The following is a 22,961-nucleotide window of genomic DNA, read 5'->3' as shown; positions in this document are numbered from 1 at the left end:
CTAAATGAAAGACAGCACAGTTAATCACCGTTTTGTTAGGTTTTGTTCTGTTCATACCCTTGCCCATAAAGGGGGAGAAGAGGGTCCAATTACCCATGAAGTAAACACAGGAAAAGCAGTGCTGGGGTACCAAGTCACCCGTCATTAATTCAGATGCCACTGTCTACGGTTAATGGCCGGTGCACAGATTCTGTCTCACCATTTGTTAACCTCTGAGCTGGCATACTAAAGCACACTAGCACTTAAAAGAAGAAAACACAAAAGGCGTAGACACTCTTTATCTTCACACAGTCGCAAATCAAGTAACTCGGACAAATAATACTTGCTTCGTATAAAGATCGCCATAAAATCATTATGTGTGCCTGAAGACCAAAAACACAGAACAACGGTTCTCAGTAGACAATGCAAGGTAGTAAAACTGTCAGCACGCACACACCAGCACATTCCTTGGTGAGTGTTTAAAGTAGAAATCTATGAGGTTTATAGGCCCCTCTCCATGGCATATTTGCATATCTCTTCGGTACCGTTTCACATGCCTCTGGTGTCGTATGGGTTTTGGGAGGGAGCTGGTGCCAGCCTGTTCCATTTTAACTTCATGCAAATGGAAGTAGCTTGAGGAAGAATTGTGCCCCCTCTTTCCTCGACATGTTTAAAACGTGACCCAGAGGGCATGTGCTTCAGATGCAGGGTCGAGCGCAAGCACTGCAGAAAAACGACTCCATTTGGTGCACTTTGCATTTTTTCCCCTGATGCCTGACAAACAGCTCCTGCGACTTCAAAAAGGAGAAATTAAACAACGTGGCTGCCCAAGACAGTAGTTATCAAACCCCTTCTGATTCACTATGTCAAAGTGGCATTAGCACATGGCTTCCAGCAAAACAAAAGAGGAGGATAAGAGAAGGAAGGGGTAGAAAGTGAGAAAAGGCGCGTGTAAATATGTGGGCTGTTTGGAATACTGTCTTACATATTACGATAATTTGTTGCTGTGAATGATTTGTCTGTCTTTAAAAACAAAACTACCAGTCCTCTGAATATTTTTACCAACAGGCTGTGCATGCCAAATGCATTTCGCCTACATTTTTAAAGATCAGTGATTGAGAATGCAATGGATGAAGTAATATTAACCAGGTTGGTGCATCCTGGGATTTGTAGTTCTTTAAAAGCTATAATGCTATTTTTCTCTTATTTATTGTTACCATTTAGGACGCTGTGCATAATTGCTTAAGTGTAAACGCGGTATTCAAGGTGATGGATTCAAATCCAATATATTAGGATACAGTGAGAGCATTTATACAATTCTCAGACGGTTTTATGAGCACAAAGGCAGTCTCTAGTTTTTAATGGACCCACATAAATGCTTTTGAAAAATAGAGGGGGAAAAAAATGAAAATAGACTCTCTAAATGAGATTGTTTGAGAAACACAAATGAGTATTCAAATCCTTTATAAAGTCTTAACAGCAAGGCTCTGCAAAAATGCAGTTTCTGATGGACAGGACCGTAAAAACACAGAACAAAATGGAGAAAGTAACCAACAGAAAGTGTTTATCAGGCCAACATGCTGAGAGCAGCAAAACTCGTTTTATGCTGCTGTCATTCAAAAATCAAATGTTTTGTAAAACGTATGGACAGTATCGACTCTTGACTCTTAATAAATTACGTACTGTTAAGTCTGTATGAATTCAATATGGATGTACTATATTTGCCATTCTGGTAACATCACGTTACCTACAACCAATGTTGAAGAAATGTTCAAAAATCACACTATCTACTCCCCAAAAGATGCATACAAGTACCTTAATAATCACCCTTAATGTACTACTATTAACCTTTTAGAGGTAATTAAGTTACAAAGATGCCACAGTGACAAGCTGTTGTACCTCCTAAAAGTACAATTTAAAATTAAAAATACAGCTGTAAAAATAAAGTAGCTATAGGAAAAATATATTAGCTGTAGAATAAGACACCCTGCCTTTCGTTTAAAAAAAAAATTTTTATTTTTGGCAGAACACAGATTAGCTGCGTTCTGCAGGGTTTTTTTGAGATATGAGAGAAATCCGTATAATGTTGATGTTGATTTGATGTTATTCAAACAGTCTTAACCGTTTGAGATTTTGGTCTTTCCTCTCTTAAGTGGATAGCAGCTGTGCTTTATACCCATTAGCTAGAGAGAAAAAAGCTCCCTGGGGTGTTGCCAAGATGGCCGTCGAGTGATCTAACTTTGCTTCTGGTGATCGACAGACACTATAACGTCTGCTCAAGACGTTTATGTTTGTCTCTTTGCCCACAGCTCTCAGGGCTTCCTTCGGCAATCCTGCAGGGAAAATAGAAGACATATCTGGTGCGTCCTTGCATCAACATTACCAGACTCTAAAAGTTCAGAGAGAAGTCTCATAGCACCTGTCAATAAAAAAAGCGAGTGAAAAAACCCACTGTCTTTCGGGAACGAAAAATTTTACCAACAGGGGGCGCCGCTTAGGATGAACATCAGTACTAGCTTGTTTACATTCACCTGCGACATGCTAATTAAAGGAAAGTGCAGCAAACTAGTAGACACGCTGACACGAGCCACGTCTCCGAAGCGGGTCATATTTCAGAACGCTTTGAAAGGCACATGTTCTAATCAACAGGCATTGCCCTGAAGGAAGCGGCGGACAAATGCAGCCCAGGGCAGCCTGACATTTCCTGGCTGATGGAGGTTAGCACCTGCTAAATCAGCTCAGGTGACAGCACTGCGAGCAGCGGCGGCTTCGTTTCTAGATGCGAGCGTTGATGCCAAGAGTGCCGGATACATAGAGTAGATTAATACAGCCGTAAATCTAAGCCAGAATCCTAGAGGCTTCTGGGAAATGGAAAAGATGCACTTGATGCATAGACTATGCCAGAAAGGGGTCATGCTTACACTATTTTCCATTTTAAGATGGCTAGCAAAACCGACTTGGCTTGCCATACACCTGTGCTAGCTCAAATCCCACGCTTCTCCTGCCGAACATAAACTTCAAGAGCTTAGCCCCCAGGCCCGTGGCGCAAGACGCGTCCAGTGCCAGGTTTCGCGTATTGCGCTGGCAGACGGCGCAAGTCTTGTGCGCAAGACGCTCGGATAACGTCGGGCATCTCGCTGGCATGCGGCAGGGGTGAATAGAGCAGCCCCGACACATGGCTCACCTCCCAATTCCGCTGGCACGAGGCACGCAAATGCATCTAGATCATGACAAACACAGCCATTAGCAGCCTGTTAGAAGTGCAGAAAAGACAAAGCCACAGAGGCAAATGTACCTGTGGGGATGAACAAAGGACTGGAAGCTAACTAAATCACTTTAAAGAGGTAGAAAAGAACAGGACGGCCGAATTCCAGCCGCTTCCTGGCACAGGAATGCGTTTGAGAAAAGCAATAAAGAAAAAAAAGCACAATGGCGTTCTTCTGGCCATACCTAGTGAGCATCTTGCTGTCAGTGTGCACTCTGCAGTTAAGACGGCTTTCTCTGAACCTCCCTGCTCAGGCGTGAAAAAGCTCCATTTCAGAGTTCTGGCTGGCGGAGCCACAAATGCACACGCTCCTAATGCTCTCATTAGTGTAATTGAGCAAAAATGTCAGCATAGCTGCAGCTATTTCCATTTTCTTTTTTAAGTTGTGCAGAACTCATTTATAGGCGCAGGCTGGAACACAAATGATGAGAAGACTTTCAGAAGCGCGAGCATGTTTTTTTGCGAACGCATTTGTGTGAAACCTGTGTTCTTTGTTGAGCACTTTAAGAGGCAGATGCTTTTGCCATTAATACTTGTATTATTATCATGCACGCTACAGCGCTAACAGACTCATCCGAACGCACGCGCAAGCAGAACAGAGAACTATTTGGATTGGATTAACAACCGTTATGATCTAGACCATATGGTATCTCTTTTTTGCCAATTACCCTTGATAGCTTTGCCTTTTGCACAATCAGTCAATAGTGCTGCTGGAAGTTTATGGCTGCAAGTATCAGAAAGTAATGTGTAATGTTGGGTCAGCCATCTTGTTAATGTGACTTCGCACAGCTCTTGTTCTGCCTAAAGGGAGAGCTATGAGACCATTACAGGCTTAGATATACACTTATACAGGACAACAGTAATTGAACAATCGTCCGTGAAAAACTTACTGGCTGCATTACATTAACAAAGCCACATTGACCCAGACACTTCACTACAAACACACTCCAATGAACTCTATTCTCTATTATATCGCTAACGATATGTGCCACAATTCAGTATATGCTACATTACTATAATATTTGTATTATAAATGTTTCAGCTCAATTCTAAACTATTATTGATTTTTTCTACTGTAATGTAACAAATTCTAAAGTAAACTAATATAATAATCAGCATCAGTTAATTTTATGCTATCAGATGTTGTAATATAAAAATTCAACCAACAAATTCAATATCAAACAAAACTTAGTTTGAACTGCATTCAAAAATATTTGATTACACTGCAATCTATTATATCTAACAATATTACACTGATTATCATCATCAAGTCATTTTATAACAGACTTACACCTATAAAAGAAATATCAATATCCATTGATCTATATATATTATATAATAGAATATAATATAATATAATATATTTCAACATCAACAACTTTAATGATGTTAAACAAATAACTTTGTTTGAACTGAATTCAAAAATATTTTACTATAGTGAAATCTATTATATCTAAAAATATTATACTGGATTATCAATTCATTTTTTTTTTACACATACTTAAACTTAGACCTATAACAAATATCAATAACAACAGAAATATATCCATCTATCTATATATGTCAATACATTTAAATACAATTATATAGTATAATAGATAAAAATTTTTTATATATATATAAATAAAAATAACAGGTTAACTTTATAAAAAAAAAAAGAAGAAAAAAAAAGTCTGTACTATCAGCTGAATTTCTAGGGCATTAATTTGGATAGTATTCTTGCCGCGAGGCTGAAAAATGAATTTCTGACCCTGAATAAAGTGATAAATGAATCTTTTCTTTCTGCATTATTAGGAGAAAAATCAAGCCGATTTGAAGCTCTATAGAAGGATTCTGTCCTGCTTGCCCTTCTTCTCGAGCCGCGTGGGGTGGGGGAACGCTGACGTTGCGAGGAAGATTAGGCCCTCTCCTCTGGGCTGTCGGGGTGTCCTGTCTGCCAGAAGAGGTCAGGCATTGTGCTGGAGTAAGCTACTGCAGGATTACACTCCCAGAGCTGATTCCTGAGGATAGAATGGCCCCGGGGCCCACAGCAGGGACTAGAACTTCACACACACACACCTGAAACGTGACACACACTCGCTTCATTCTGTACACACACTAATTAGCTAGAAAAGTTGGAATACCCATGAGCGAGCACACATGGGGAGTTAAGAGACTGCCGGAATGAAGGAGAGGAAAAGGGATGGGAGACGGGATCAAAGGAGAGGAGGAGGAGGAGATGCAGAGTGAAACGAGGAGAGAATGCAATGGTGTTGATCAAACACAGGAGGGGAAGAGGAAGGTTGGCTTGAGGAAATCTGTGCGTGCGCGTGTGTGAGATGACAGCTGTCGAGTGTGAATGGGCCAAAGGAGAGACCAGGATGAGGCTCCCATGGCAACCAACAACCTGATTGTCATGGGAGCCATTCAATTCGGCGCTAGAAGCTCCTATAAAACTTCCACCTTTGGCTGTTCGTCACATAAACACATTTACACACGTATAAACAAGCATTAGCCCAACAGCTCTTTAGTGGATAATAGCCCCTTCACACACGACGGCACCTTTCAGAAAGGCATAATATCTCAATTCTCCTCAAAACGAGGAGGAATCGCCACAGGTTTTCACACTCAGCCACTGAAGGAGGTGAATAAAACTCCTAACCACAATAACACGACTCGATATCATTGATTAAAAGATTACGCTTGCGCCGCATGAGCCACTGGAAAAGAGAAAGACAGTGAGATGAGAGGACAGAAATGGTGAGGAGTGTTACATCAACGCGGCTGTGCTGTTTGATTCCCTCAGCAATTACGACAATTATCACTCTGTTCTGTCACTCCATCTGAGGCTCGAGCTAAAGACCGTCTTGAAAAAGCTGGAGAGGAGTGAGGGACGGAGAACAATAAAGCTGCTATGAGTGTGTGCGTGTGACCCGACACAGTAAAGTCATGTCATAAAGCAGCTGAGAACGGTGGGCACACAACATGGCCGTCTGGATTACAGCACTGAATCAGTTTAGCAACCTTATAAAACACAAGCGCACAAACACGTATGACCAGCTACAGGGCCACAGGTCGAGGGCAGGAGTGTGAATGAAGACTAACTAAATCTCTTTCCAACTCAAGGCCACTTCACCTCAGGAAGTTGTTCAAAGCTGGAGCTCTGAAAGGGGTCACGGCAGAAATGGCTCTCTTACAAAACCTACTGAGCTGCCCACCTAGACTGCCTTAGAGATTCTTGGGCATATTTGAATGTTTTTAAAGCATGTTTTGAAATGCAAATCAAAGTATGAAATTACAAAAATGATGAAATATTTTAGAACAGAACATACACTACCTTTCAAAAGTTTGGGCCTGCACTTGAAAAAGATGCATGAAATTGATCCAAAGACTTTCATAATGTTACAAAATATTTATATTCTTTAATTAAATGCTGTTCATTTCCATCAAAGAATCCTGGAAAAAACACATATGGCTTTCTTAAAAACGTTAAGCAGCACAACTGTTTTCAAAATTATGTGATCAGAAATGTTACCAAATCAATATATTAGAATGATTTCTTAAGGATCATGTGACACTGGAGGCTGGAGAAACGGCTGCTAAAACGTCGGGTTTGAAATCAAATCAAATTATTATTAGTTGTAGTAATTGTAATAAGATTAGTTGTAATTTTAATTTCACAATACTTTTTACTGTATTTTTGATCACATAAGACTGGTAAGACTTTCAACCAATCAATCCAAACTTTTTAATAGTAATGTAATATGTAATATTAATCTTCACCAAATACAGAATTTTAATTTTACAATATTAATTTAATTTACATCACTTGGGTAACACTAGTTTAGGGACCAACTCCCACAATTAACTAGTTGCTTATTAGCATACTTAACAAATTAGCTGTTTATTAGTATTTATAAAACACCTTCTACATGACCATATTCTACATCCCTAATCCTACCCAATACCTAAACTTAACAACTACCTTACTATTACTAAGCAGCAAATTAGGAGTTTACAGAGGCAAAAGTCGTAGTTAATGGTTTGTTAATAGCGAAAACTGGACCTTAAAATAAAGTGACCAAAAATTGTTTTAAAAATGTATTTCCATGTTTTCCAAGAGCGTGGGAACCTTGTATGAAATGAATGAATTGCCATATAAACAAAATAGAAAGCCCTTATTGGGTGAAATGAGCCCTGAGACAGGAAGTTTAAAGGGAAATGGTATTTAGGTCATGGTGACATTACTGGGGTAAAGAAAGGCAAGGTATGAAAAACGGATCACAATGAACGGTGTACCCATGGCCTCTTTAATAAAAAAGACAAAGGGTGTGTGTGTGTATGCGAGTATGTGGAGTGGGGTTCTCTTGGAAGGGCATTTCCTCTGTTTGGAAGGACACAGAGGGATTTGACTGCTGGCACCTGGAAACGCTAGAGGAGAAAAGAGGACAGCTCTACACAGTCACTGGAGTTTTACTGAATGCTGATGGCTGAAATATACTAATAGTAATCTTTAGAGTCAACATGAAATCAGAATAAATCCAATTTAAATAGCATTTATGGATGCTGGTTAATGAGCAATGGTAAACAAATTACCAAAAAGCTTTTTAGCCAATGATTTGGGTAATGTTTTTGGCAATATGTCTTCTCTAAAATATTGCCAATAGCTAATGTGGCAATTTAATGCCAGGTGAAGGAATAATTCATCCAAAAATGAAAATTAAACGGATAGTTCACCCAAAAATGAAAATTCTGTCATCGTTTACTCACCTCAAATACACTGTAGAAAAGAAAAAAATGAGCGAACTTAAAATTCTTTTTACCAGTTTCAGCAGAACTTATTTTTGTGGGAGATTCTCACATTTTTGTTGTATAAACTTAAAACAACAAGCTGAGAAAACTCAAAAATCTGCTGAAACTGGTTTTAAGTTGGCTCAACGTTTTTTTTTTTACAGTGTAGTTCTATACCTGTATGAATTTCTTTGTTCTGCCGAACACAAAGGAAGATATTTTGAAGAAAGTTTGTAACCAGGCTGTTTTGAGGCACCATTGACTTCCATAGAAGAAAAAAATAAATAAATAATAAAAATATTATGGCAGTCAATGGTGTCCCAGAACTGCTCTGTTTCCCACATTCTTCAGAATATCTTCCTTTGTGTTCAGCAGAACAAAGACATTCATACAGGTTTGGAACTACTTGAGGGCGAGTAAATGATGACAGAATTTTCATTTTTGGGGCGAACTATCCCTTTAAGTCTTTTTTTTCCCACCCTGGTGTTCTAATGCCATTACTTCTTTTTCAAACCATTAAACAAAGAAAAAAAATTCACACTTGTGCTGGTTTATATAATGACAGTGAACAGCAACTAGCTAGAATGGACATTTTATAAAATCTCTCATTTTTTGATTAGGAAAAAGAAAGATGGGTGTACAGGATTAGAAAAACACCAAGGAGCATAATTAATGAATAAAGTTTCATTTTTGGGTGAACCGTCTCTTTAATGTTAAAAGTAACAGTTTGTGGCAATAAACAAACTGGAAAATTGCAATTACAAACCCGAAAGTAAAACAGATTTGTGAATGCAGTTTTATTTTGACCAAATACAGTACTGTGCTCTACAATTTAAATAAATAAAGAAAAGAATTCTACATTGGGAAAAATGGCATAGAAACAATTCACTCAGAATTTGCTAATAAATTTCACAACAGCTTACAAAGAAACCGCAAGTAATTGGATGTTAATTTTTCAAGTATAAAGACTGTTTCGAAAACTTTACAACAGCTCAAATTCTAAAATCTTTCAGCAAATATACACTGAAAAGGAACAACCACTTCCATCCAAAGGCAGGAAAACTTCTTGTTAGAGATCTTGTGATGGAGGATGATGCTACATGGAGCTCTATGCCATTCTGCATCTTCATCCAGCGCACACACAACGGTGAGCGTTTCTTTTGCAACAGGGGCCTCTGAGAAAGCCACCAGTGTCTCATTTGCACGGCCAGCAGCCTTAGGACACAGCTCCCTCCATGGAAGGGGTAATGACAGCATTTTAATTTGCTTCTATTTTAGCAGGGAAAAAAAATAGCTGGGAGGCTAATTGTGTGCACACTGCGTTGAGTTTAGGCTCCGTGGAGGTCTGTGTGCCCTCTGCAGGAAACATTCAACCTCATCTCACACTCACATGAGCACTGCCATGAAACTACATTTCCAGATCAGGGCGTTCAGAAATGCAGATACACGATGGGAGGAGATGTTATTCAACATACAATCATACAAGCAAGTATCCAAAGCAAATAACATGAATCTGCATTCTCACACAGACTCAGCAGAAAGTTGTGTATATCCATAGAGACTAACATTTTAACGGTCCTCCGTTTCACATTACTGAAATATCATAAATAAATGCATATACAATATCTCAATCTGATCACTGCAAAACAGTGTTATTGTTGAGTAAAACTAAAACAAATCATTTTTATTAACTAAAAGAGCTAAAATTACATAAATATTTTTCTTTTTCAGTGAAAAACAAGCTAAAGAAATAAAACATTTAAAATCTTTCAAATAGATTAAAAGAAAAAATATAAACTAATGCTAAATAGAAATATATTTTAAATAATAATGACCAAAGCACATAAATTACTAAACGTTAACCTAAACCAATATATTAGTTCTATGGCCGAATAAAAATACTAAAACGACACTGCAACAAATTACAACAAAAACCATGCTATTCAGAGAACAACAGATAATGAAAACTAAAAATTATTTGCTAAGCACAAAGAAAAAGTGAGAACTTAAGCAAGACTCTAAGCTTTATTATTACAGTCCTCAATTTGAAAGACGACAAGATGTCACCCTCACAAGGAGGTGAGAGAGAGAGAGAGAGAGAGAGAGAGAGAGAGAGAGGGGCTTTCACACAGCAGAGAGCCAAAAGTGAACACATCTTTTCCTTTCAGTCTCTCTTTCTCTCCATCCAGTCACTTAGCAACAAACTAGCGACTTGAAAACCCTGCAAGCTCCTCGTACAGTGAACACTGAGCCAGTGCATGAACAGACAAACAAAAGCAAGAAAAAGAATAAGTGAGAGAGGGAGGGGAAAAGGGGGCAAAGGACAAATGAACAAAATGGGTACTTAAAAATGGCGAGTTCATTCACACCGGGGAAGAGATCTGCCTAAAACTCTCAGACTGTGGCACTGAGACAGAGTTACAGAGAGATGTGAGTTAGGGAAACAAAAAGAGTCACAGAATAAAAGCTCATAAAAGCTCTCTCTCAAATAAAATAAGAGAAATAAGAGAAGACGGGAGGAGTTTAACGGAAAGAGCAGAAGAAACAACTACAGATTGAAGCCGATATCAGCCAGAACTGCAGAGATCACCCAGGGATCCACATATTCACTCTTACAAACATAAGATAAAAACCATCAATAAACTCCACTCTGTTCTGCTACCGTCCCTTGATTCAGCTTCAAATATCCTTCATATGAGTTTCAAAGAAATGAAATATTCAGGTGCTCTATAGAAAACCTTTTGTCTTAAAAGGATGCGAGTCATATGAAATACATTTATGGTATTTTCATGATGCATTTTTGACCAATTGGAGCTTGAAAGCAGAAATCTATTTTTAGGGTATGGAAAGTAACAGTAATTTTATGTTTCATGAAGAAGTCATACAAGTTTTTATTTCTAGGTTATTTTAGGGTTAACATTTTAAAGCAAACAGCAGAGTTTGGTAGTTCAGGTAGATTGGGATATTAACATTATACAGTGGTTATAAAATATACAGGACTGCAAAAAATGTAAAAAAATTTACATTTTTTTTTTTTTAAATAGTAAGCTATTTTTTTCTATAATAAACTTCCACCATTCAAGTGTTTGCTTCTGACAAAGTATGCATATGACAAATGATATTTCACCCAAAAACTAAATCATTTGCTCAACCTAATGTCTTTCATCAGTGACACTTTAAATATGAACTAGTATATACATTTAGTGTTTCTCTTGAGAAAGTAAGCCAAATGGTGTTTAACGACAAGGGTGAGTAAATGACAAAAGTTTCACTTTTTGCTTAATTTAAACAGCAACAGAGCATTTAATGTGCAAAAAGAGCTAAGATGGAAATGTTTGTAAAACTGATTTCTCATATAGCCAGGCTGCAAGGAAACAGGATCAATGATCTTTACACATAAAATAAGACGCAGATAGAGAGAGGGAGAAATACTCAGGAGGACTGGATCATTACTCCGCTCTTGTGATTGCTGAAGAACAGAAACAACTGCAGCTCTTCACTATTACTAATACACATGATACTGTGATATTAGATCAGTGAGTTCAGAGACCTTTTAATATTTGCTTTCAGATTCAATTTTTACCTCATTTAAAATCCGGCTCAACCCTAAAATCTTGCACAGGGCTGAAATCACTTTCAAAAGCTGCATTTATTAATCTAAAAATAATGTTCCTTTACAAAAGACTTTGTCAGACCTTGGCTGGAAAAGCAGCTGGAGAAAAGATGAGAATTGTACAGTGGAACCAAATTGATAAGTACAGAGACAAATCTCATTCTTATGAACTCTGTTCCAGCGCATTAATACTTCAAAAATCACAACAGCAGGACAAACAGAGCAAAAATCTGAAAATCCCATGACTGCCGTACTTCAAATATGTATGAACGACCACATTCGGTTGAAACAAGAGGCCACTGGCAGAGTTTATGACATGCGCTACAGTTTGAGCATGTGTGTGGTGAGGAGAAATCTCTAATGTGACTCTACCACTGCAGCTCTCCCAGAGGAGCTCAGCCGCCCAGAGTGTGTCCTGCCTGTCAAACACACCATTAATTATTCAGCGAGAGAGAGGGAGAGATTGTGGGCTACACTGATCAGCAACACAGAACAAATTAGAGAGAGCGAGAGAGATGTAGAGATGGAAATAGAGATAATCTTAAGTAATGATGTTGGGATGTGCGGCTTATGTAATGGCAGAACTCCATGGTGCTGCTCGCCCGTGCAAAACTCGCCAACACCATGTGGGTTGCATGGGTGGTTGCCAGAGTGTTGCTATGCGGTTGCTTACAGGCATAAGTCAAAAGGGTCCACATCAAAACCTCTACAGAGTTGCACCAGCCGTTTGCTAACCTTAATTAAATTAGAATGCAAAGTTTACACTAAGGGACAAGTTTTATTTACCATGTTCTGAACAAATGGTGCAAAGCAAGACTTGGCTAGAAGGTTGTAAGCTCTCTGTAATGTGTAGTTATTAGGGGTGTAACGGTACACGTATTCGAACCAAATATTTTCACATGTGTAATGAACAAATTCAATTTTCAGACAATAATGCCGTTGTGGCATCACTGTATAAACGCCTCAGTTTAAACAGCAGCGTGGATTGCGAGTGAGCGTGATCATCCCTCCATCTTTATTACTAGTTTTAACGTGAAATAAACATGAATGAACATCTCATGTAATCGCTCAATCTCGGAAAGACGTGATTAAAACAGGTCGTAAACAAAATGTCACACAGCATTTCATTTACCTCAGGCAAGTCATCAGTGTCATAGCTCATTGTGTGGGAAGATTTGCAAAACACCGCCCAAATGCATGTGCAATGAAAGAAGGCAGAACTATTATTCTCGCTGTAGTGTTGTTGCTGCCGCCGGCGCCATCTCGTGGAGACGCTGTGTTTCGTTGTGAAAGCAAAAGTACTTTGGGCTTCCAAAAGGGGACACAACTAGAAATCAGTGGTTAAGTTGCATTTACAACACTGTTCCAGAACAGTTCAAGCCAAATATTTGAGTGTGTGCAGCGCATTTTACGGAGCACTATTTCCTGAACCTGGAAGAGTAGCCTACAATGCTGGCTTGCACAAAGACTGTTTCTATAAAGTGGGGCAATTCCAACTTTGCAAGGACAGTCCGGCGCTTCTGACTCGCAGCCTGTAAGTACGTTTTCTTATTTAAAGAATTTGCCACTGACGATTCAAACGTGAGTTTTGAGCTGTGTAGAGTAGTGCTTGTTGCTTGCCGTTTCTCCGATCACAAATGCAGACATGGTAATGTCTGAAAAGACGGTATAAGTCATTATAATCAGTAATTATGTCCCCACTGGATGCAACAAATGCCTCGTTTATGATGGGTTTTATTGTTTTTGTGTCATCGCAGCCGGGACAGGGCATCACAATACGGTAAGGGGTGTAACATTTCTGTCTCATACTTGAGGTATTCGGCCAATCAGAGCACGCCTCGCTTCTCAGAACGACGAGCTTTGCAAAAATCGAAGCGTTTCAGAAAGGCGGGGCGTAGAGGAGCAACAATATACAGTATGTGGAATATAGTGTGTTTTTTTTTTCACTTTACACAAACACATCGCATTACACCAAATACACAAAATAATGTTATTTTTAGCAATGTCATATGACCCCTTTAATTATAACTATGTATTTAAAAAAAATTTAATCACTAAGCCATTGTTTCATTTTAAAACAAACAAAAAATGTATTTAGTTTTTTCCTCCTGCTGTAGCGAAACCATACCGAACAGTGACGTCAAAACTGAGGTACATACCGATCCGTCATGTTTGTGTACCGTTACACCCCTAATATGTGTGTGTGTGTCAGTCAACAGGTTAACGGTAATTGAACAGAGTATAATATAACATAACTATAATAATAAACAACAACAATATTGACTTATTGTTCATTTACTCCACAACTATGTCAAGCTTTAACTATTGCACAGCTGGTGCAATCAGGTAATATGACTTGGGGTCTTATGAGTATGGGAAAAATAAGTTTGAACATAGAAAGTGAATCACACAGAGGTGCATATAACACAACCAGACATAAATCACTCAAGTGGTAAAGATAGTAAGCCAACTCACACACCATGTGTATGAGCGAGACAAAATACACAGACACACTCAGACTGAGACACTACGGGGGTGCATGTGTGTAAGACGTAGCGGTTTTGAACAAAAAGGTCATTTGTTGAGTTTGGACGATCTGTGAGAGGCAGCTGGGGTGGCACGCATGAGGATGAGTCATGACTGTGTCCGAGCAGCTCTCTCTCTCCAAGCTGCCAGGCTTGAGTTTCTGCATGTGCTGCCATCAACAGTCCTCTTTCCCATCACTTTACTGCATGAATGCACACACACACACACACACACACACAAAACCGCCTCTGCCCTACTCCACTAAAGCAAGAGATGGACAGGAAGAGAAATAAATAAACAATCTATTATCTCTCATCAAGTTCAACAAAACAGAAAGTGTATCTATACACATATACAATATATGAGTGTGTGTTCTGCAGTACACTCACACACACTCTGCATATGCGGCACTGTCCTAAGCCTCTGATTGGCCAAGAAGTTTTCACTTCACCCAATCACCCCATTTGTGGTAAAAACAGTTACTATTACAATAAAATGCATTCAATTCTGTAGAGGACACTTAGACTAACAGACTATGGGTCTGGAGGGCATAAAATTGTCTGAACCTGGCATCCAAATGAGACTGCGTGACCCAACCTGACCAGCACTCTAAAAATTTAAGACCCAAACCTAAAATAGTCTTCAAAAATCACATGGGCGGTATGACCATTCTTATGCCACAGTATGAATAGTTTTATATTATGGTAAGAGTATAAATCCAAATACAGTTTGTTTTGCTGGAAATTATATTTGAATAACCATGTGATAATGCCTATTTCTGGGTAATTCAATGAATTAAATACAACTCCATTCCTCTTTTTATAGAGGAAATGGATAGATGCAAAGCAAAGGGTAAGATTATTTATTACATTTCAATAAGTCTGCCATTCGTTTTATAACCGCTTCACATTACATACCAAAAAAAAAACCACTACAATTAATGATATAATATCCACATATATATTCTGGGGAATGAACAGTACAGCAGTGCTGAAACTGCTGGATGATATACATACTATTACATCATTATCAGCCCTAAAAACTCTGTGAGGTCATTTTGGGATCATAGGTCAGGTAGCAGGATACTCCTCTTGTCTTGATTTTCCAACTTTAAGAGATTGAAACTGACAAATTTGATTCATTTCTATATTAATTCAACTATATCAAAGCACAAACACTCGCAGATGCTTTCACTCTTTCTGTAGCAGCTTGCTATGTGTGCTTTAGGAAATCCAAAGCCTACAGTCTTAATTCCACTTGGTGGAAACCTCAAAAGCAGGAGGTGTGTGTGGAAGAAACATGCATCCTCTCATGCCAGTTTAATTATGTGCTTCAGATCATGAGAGATTAGAGCCAGATTGAGAGAGGAACAACTTTTAGGATGCAGCTTAAAGTGGGCAATACAAATACAACGGCCTTCCACTGCACACACAGATGCATGTATGGAGAGCGGGACAAAATAACAAAACAAAACAAACAAAAAAACAACAATACAAACAAAAGCGCTGATGTTTTACCCATTCCTTCACACAAAGCCTGAAATATTGCGCAGACTAATCTGTTTTGTTATTTGGGTACAAAGTTGATTTGAAATCAATAAAACTTTTTGGATGCCAAGTGAAGTATCCAATTTTTTTTTCTTTTCTTTTTCAAAGAATTATGAAATTTGGCACTCACATTTTGATGAGAACATCTGTTTTATCATGTTATTGAATGCATCACACTTGATGTTTCCTGCACCATTTGGCCAATGAATTTCAAAGATTTTACTTTAGCAGATAATACTTCATATTTTTGTACATCTTTCTCTTTTTTTTTATATTATATATTTTTAATCAATATGACATGTTATTTAAAACTTAACATTTTTGAAAAAAGGAACATTCACCACATTTTAAATATTCACTGTAGAAAATGTTTATGAGATTTTAAAACCTGTAAAAAAAAAAAAAAAAGTTCATAGAAAGTACATTTTTCAATACATATATTTTTAATATATTATCACATTCTAAACTATTAGGATTCACTGTAGAATGTTCTTTGTGATGATGAAAAAAATACTTTAATATAACCTTGAATATAAATGTTTGTCTTACGAAAATCAGTAAAATGTATAGTAGCCATATAACCTAGGAACTACTAGAAATGCTAATATTACATCTTTAATTAGTCTACCATAAAAAAAATGTACGTTTCTTGCTTATAAAATGTTTGACCCGAGCAATAAATTAAATTCACTGTAGAAAACAAAGCTTACATTTATTTTTCATGAGCATCTTAAAAAGCACACAAATGTTTGCAGGTCCAACATCTACTGTCCATGAAGATGGACTGGCACTCTGACAAACAAATGAGACTTCACACTTTTTGAGTGGATCACAGCCTACTCATTTCCTCAATAATATCCATTTCCCATAACAGGCAAGACTTCGTTTCACTGTGGGCGATGGAGGTCATTAGGACTCCATCTTTTTTATTTTCCCTGCTTCATGTCGCTTTTGTAATTCTCAGCAGAAGGTTCCTGTGTCCAGTCTTTCTGTAAAGTGCAGGTTAAAGTTAGGCTCTTAAAAAAGCTCCTCTCATTAAGCCCGACTGCACTGCCAACCACTTTCACACAACATTAATGGAAACAGCACCTGTACAGCGTCAAGCACCCTGAGGAAAAGGTAAGAATAGTGTGCAATCATGTGATTTCCTCATAAAATGTCTGATCCATCACATCTGCGGTTCCTCAATTTGGACATGTAATTTCAGTGACCATTATTCATCGAGTGTCTGAAACATCCAGATAGCCATTCTCTGAATATAAGACAGAGAAAGGCAAGTGTGCTTGAGTATCTCAAGTGAAGTAAGACAGCAGTAAAGAGACAGACCAAAAAGAAAACGGGCAGATAGTTGTCACAAAATGACCGGCGAGACCAAACATCACAGGCACTGTCATGTCAACTACAGAAATGGAAAGTCTAGAAACAGCTTGTGAAGACTAAAGCGACAGAAACAGGCTCTAAATGACAGGAGCAGATATGAAGGGGCCTTACCTCTCTCTGAAGAACCAGCTCTTTGGTGAAGCTTGTGGCTTCCTCACTGTACGGCTCTGCCACCTGCATCCCACCTGGCATGTTTCGAGACCCTCGGGGACACTCGATACCTGCACACACAAACATAGTGCACGTCTGTCACTTCTATTTTGGTGAGCTCTTTAAATCCTCATGTTTTTGATTGGTTTGATTATACAACAACTTAGTTGTGCAACATTCAAAAAAGCTCGCATAATGCATTACATTGTTCCAGTTATACAATATAATATGTACTAATAGTAAATGTTAAAAAATATACATGTTTCGGTTTATGATCAACTATTGTTATAATGAAACATATGAAAAGTTAATAAATAAAGCTTGAATAAAGCTTGTGAAAACATGAGTTTCCTATCATTTAATTAACTTCAATTGCAGTAAATTAAATTTATTGCTCCATTGATTGAAGAAATAAATGTTAAACACGCTGTGAAGCAAAATCTGTAAAATGGCTTCTGCAGACCTTTGTCTCACAACGCTCTTTGCAAAATGATTGACATGATGTTCTATTATTAACACACAAACATAACTGAACCCCAAGCACGGAAGAACAGACCCTGGCTTTGCTTATTAGCCTTACACATCAATATAATTCTACACTGAATGAACTTTAGCAAAATATGCACTCACAAATGTGCATATTAAGACTTGGTACAAAAGGTCATCGCTCTTGTTATAATAGAATTTCCCCTTCACCCCCCCCAAAAAAATAAAAAAATAAACAATTAGTAGCCAATCGGCATTATCCAGCTCTGAGAAAGGAAAGAAGAAAAAAAAAAAGACTGAAACAACTCAATTATCTGGTAATTGTCAGTAAATAGTCCCAAAATTAGCATTTATATTGCTCCGGGCATCCGATCTGCTCAAAGGCAGAACACGATTTCTGACAATAAAAGGAGTGTTTTCGGGAGACGGACTTTGTAAACTGGTTGAAGAGCACATAAGAGCGACACTGCATGAGAAACAAGACTGAAAAACTATTAGGAATGAATCCGTCTCTCGTTCTCAAGTGAGCAGATCAGAATGCTGGTCTTAAAAGCACAGACCGGTCTTAAAAATTGCACCTTGACAGGCTCTTAGTCAAATAACATCTTTATCTGCTTTCAATAATACCGGCTTATCAAGCCTTGACCTCTTTGTTAAAAGAAATCAGTTTATACAAAGATCTGCGCATAAACATTATCTACAGAGCTGCTGCTATAGCCACTCATCATAAATCGCATTCAGAAAATGAGAGCAGCCGATGAAATTGCAGCCTTAGCAGGAGAAACATTTGAAACCCTATTTGTAAAAAGATCCAAGGTTATGATCAAAATGTCTCAAACTGTTTTTTCTTCCGTTTCCGCAAAGCTTTAAATGAAAGGAGCTGTGTGTAAGTGATTTTCTCTTGAACAGACGTAATGACTTCTAACAGTAAGCGCCTCCTTCCGTGCCTCTAAAAAAATAGCGTTTCACCACAGGGCTTCAATACGCATACTGAACAAAACACAGCAGTTCAACCTGTTCAACCCTGACTTCCTCAATTAGAACGGAACTATCTAACAATTGTTAGCCTTGATGATTCAGAGATGTCGCAGGGCGAGCACAGACGTCCATTTCAAGAAAATGTTTGGAAGGATTTTTGTTTGGCATGTGTTATGCAATGAAAATATTTATTCAGACCAAAGAACTACACTGACAAGATGGGGAAAAAAAGATATAATGTCATTTGTGGCTGTGTGTGAACCTGTTTCAGGATCAGTCAGTGCCAATTAGGCTGACTGTGATCATTTCCGACAGTGGGAAATCTGATCCTAGACTAGATGAGTCAAAGCCAAAACATTTTTAACATTAAACAGAAAAGTAAATAAAGAACATTCTCACCAGACTTTCCTTGTATCTAATACAATACAGCAAAAAAAAGAATTAAAAAGAAAAAAAGAAATAAAAAATTGTTTAAAAAATATAAAATTACAAATAAAAAGTCAAAATATATATGTACCAAACAAGGAATGTTTAAAACAGCATTAGAGTGTAATTTAGATGCACAACCCATAGAATTGGTGCATTTATACTCCCACAGCACCTTGCATAGGACGCTCTTATATCTCCAGTGCAGTTCAGAGTGTTAGCAGGAGATAAAGCGTGTGTTTATATTTAGATATTTAGACAAACAGAAGATCAGAAAGCACCTCGGTATTCCTCAGCCACAATTACAGCTGCCGAAATATTCAGTGACTTCTGTGAGGAGACTGCAGCAGAGCTCCTGCGGAGAGAACCAACACACTTGCTCGCTCGCTCTCTCTCTCTCACTCTCTCCCTTCTGCTGCCCACTATCACAGCTCTTCACAGGAGACGTAGAATACGATGGGAAAGAAACAGAGGTTTTGCATCCAAGCTGCTAGGGTTGTCAAAAGTAACGCTACTCTGGTACCAGGCTGATACTTAAAAGAAACAATACCAGTTTTTCTACAGCACTAGAAGTACAGAACATATAGATGTAGAATGTCATGTCTTAAGTGTGTACACTAGCATTGAAAAGTTTGGGGACGGTAATTGGGGACACTCTCTTAAGCTCACCAAGTCTGCATTTATTTAAACAAAAAAAACAGTAAAATATTACTACAATTTAAAGTTACTTTGAATGAAAATCATTTTGAATCAATATTGTTTAATAGTTCTTTTTAACGGACTTGTTTAATTACTTGAAAAATAGAATGAATGCTATTTTTACTTTTACTGAAAAATACCTAAATGCCATTGGTTTCCATTTCCTTTTCGTATTTAACTTAAATGAGTGGGCATCCAGAATCATCCTGGTTTGTGCTGTTGTGCCAAGAATTGTGAAATTTCACTGGTATTGGTATCAGCTACCAAAAACTACCCATTATCATTGCTAGCATGTATTTGTCCACTCAAAACATCTGGCTATTTCTTTGAAAGTGAGAAGTGAATGGTAATTATGTTCTACAGTATGCCCACATTCGCTCACAGATCTGGTGCTAACTTTTATATTGAATGCATTCAGAAACAGCATGTCTTGAGAAAACCATGCTTTTCCCAGGATACGCATGCATCCACATCCTAACCACCCATTTTAGAGCACAAATCGTGTCACTCTCCTGCCTGTGCCAAAAGATGGAGAGGTTTATTAAAGCCCCGGTCACACTAGACTTTGAGCACACAAAATTCCCTCGGATGCTGCAACGGTCGTGATATGATGTCATGCTCTGCAGCGTCTTTTTAAAAAGTTAAATTCAACACATGACAAATAATAATACAATCTACACTTTCCCTCAGCGCTGCAGTTTTAAAGTTATGTTCTTTTAAATTAGCTACGAGGTCATGCTGTGACGTGTCGATCTGCCGTTGGTCACACAGTGTCAAGTGATGCGAATTCGCAGGGCAGAGTTCACCAAGCTTGAACTCTGGAACGCAGTGAAATGCAAAAACATTTCACACGGACTTACGTTTCCGGTCTGACGCACTCGCATGCATATGAATGGAAGTCAATGGAACGAAAAGTGCAGTGTGACCACGCCTTAAGAATGTCTGAGAGGCACACGGTTAAAACCAGCCTATCACCAACACCACATACAGAATCTCACCAGTACATCCCTAAAATAACTGCTGTAAATGACACATGGCTGCAGCATTTCAGCATCCAAGACCCGATTCTGACAGCTCCATCTTTTATGCAGAAAGAGACAACGATTTTTTGAGATGAAACCTTTTCTTTTCAGGCTACCTCTGAAATATACACACCTAGGTTATGAGCGTTTTGTCAGCGTGATATTTTCTGACAATCCCTCCTGATCTAATATACAGTAAAACATCAAATTACATCATAACTTGTTCCCTGTATCCATCACACTCGCACAGCGAGTGGAACATCCGGAACATTCTGTTACAGAAGACGCTGCTGGCTGCTCCCGTGGAGGGAGAGAAGGAAAATGAAGAGAAGACAAGAAGAGATTTAAAAGAGGACGGCTGAAGACAGGAACACTGTGTCTAATAACTTCAAGTGAAGTCGTAATAAAGGCCTGACAGTAGTAGGCAGCTGTCTGTGCGTGTCTGCAGAGGGGCTTTTGACTGCAGGGATTTTTTGCACCAAAAGGATTCACACTGAGAATAGCTCAAATTTTCATTCACTGTTGCTATGGCTTATGTTACTTTTGTATATTTGAAATGCACATTTTTGAAGCCATGACCATAAATTGCGCTATTGGTTGATGGGTTTTGAATATACTTGATGGGGGAGGGGGCTTTCTTTGGGGACTGACCTTTGGCCAGTAATTAAACAATACCCTAGTAAATGTTTTTATTGTATTGTATTGTATTTATTCATTTTATTTTTTTATTTTATAGCATTATTCAGGTTTAAAAAAAATAAAATAAAATTTTGAAATGCTTTCAAATTATCAAGACCTTAAAAAGTAAACTCAGTACTTTTCCCCTCCTTCAAAAAATTGAAGCACAAAGAAATATATAGAACTTCCGACAAAAGCCAAAAGTTCTTCAAAAAAGATCAGGGAGAGAGCTCAGACTGGTGCCATGTAGCAGCAGCCATGAACCAGCACGAACCACCGCCAACGTGTGAAAATTTGGGATTGAATCCAAAAATGTCCATTTTATGGATGCGTAAACCATAAGATGGAGAAAACCGATAAAAAGTAAAACAGCAAAACTAAAATTTGCTGAGTGCAATCTACATGCAACCATCCCAATCAAGATAATTATCCACTCCCTCTGGAAAAACATGTTTTTACATATATTTACATACATCTTCTCCATATATGAGGAAATAGTGGAGCTATCTCTTTCTCCATCTATGAAAATATAGATGCATGACTGAAGCCAGCCAAGGCCAGACCGTAAAAGCAGAAGCTTTGGCACTAAAGACAAAAGAAACCCAGAAAAAGCATCGCTCTGTAAAAGCACTCCGAGGCCTTCAACTGCCCTAGCAGAGTCAGAACAGCGCATGTTAGTAATACAAAAATATCGTACTACTTTTCCTCAAGAGAATCACAAACAAAGTGCAGCACTCAGACAAGACACTCTCTTGCCTGAAAACAGATGACACGCTCTTAGAGTAGCTATATGCTCTGTAATGTGATGTACAGAGTGATGCCCTGCGTCACTGCGGCTCCTTTACGACAGGGTCACTCTTCATCATGACATTAACGTCAATGCATTCGCCATAATCGCTGCCAAAACAATGTGACAGCACTAGAGCTTTGAGTAAAAATTGTTTGCATCTGAGAACTGTGTGTGAGACAGACGAGAGGGAGAGAGGGTGAGAGAGAGAGAGAGAGAGATCCTGTCTCTTCAAATGGAAATGTCTGGACTTATATAACCAAGCAGCACAGTTTAGAGTTCGGAAACCAATTTATCACTATGCTCACCCACATGAGAGGGAGAGAGGAAGGATTGTGCAGTCTCCCATTTGATCATGAAATACTTAAAGCAGCTTTGAGTTGTGGTGGTACACACATTTAAAAAAAGCTAACACTTTAGTATAGGGACCATTTCTCACTATTAACTAGTTGCTTATTAGCGTGCCTATTATTAACATATTGGCTGTTTATTAATACTTATAAAGCACATATTCTGCAAGACCATATTCTACATCCCTTCAAATTGTGTCAAAAAAACCAAACAAAAAACACACTACCTTTCAAAAGTTTGAAAGATGTCTTTTACGCTCTAAGGTTGCATTCCTTGATCAAAATACAGTAAAAACACTAATATT

General features: G+C 38.3%; 1 protein-coding gene across 1 annotated transcript in view; it reads right to left on the bottom strand.

The window, feature by feature from the left end:
* The window catches only part of snd1 (staphylococcal nuclease and tudor domain containing 1), a 168,708-nt gene that overhangs the window by 85,545 nt on the left and 60,202 nt on the right, over positions 1 to 22,961 (bottom strand). The window contains exon 16 of the mRNA XM_058774227.1: positions 17,192 to 17,301. Within this exon, the coding sequence (XP_058630210.1) occupies positions 17,192 to 17,301 (110 nt within the window). The remainder of the gene's footprint in view (positions 1 to 17,191; positions 17,302 to 22,961) is intronic.

This window comes from Onychostoma macrolepis, chromosome 04, assembly GCF_012432095.1.
Source record: "Onychostoma macrolepis isolate SWU-2019 chromosome 04, ASM1243209v1, whole genome shotgun sequence".
Classification (NCBI taxonomy): Eukaryota; Metazoa; Chordata; class Actinopteri; order Cypriniformes; family Cyprinidae; genus Onychostoma; species Onychostoma macrolepis.
The sequence above is the reverse complement of the archived record's forward strand: the minus strand, read 5'-3'. Positions and strand labels throughout refer to the sequence as shown.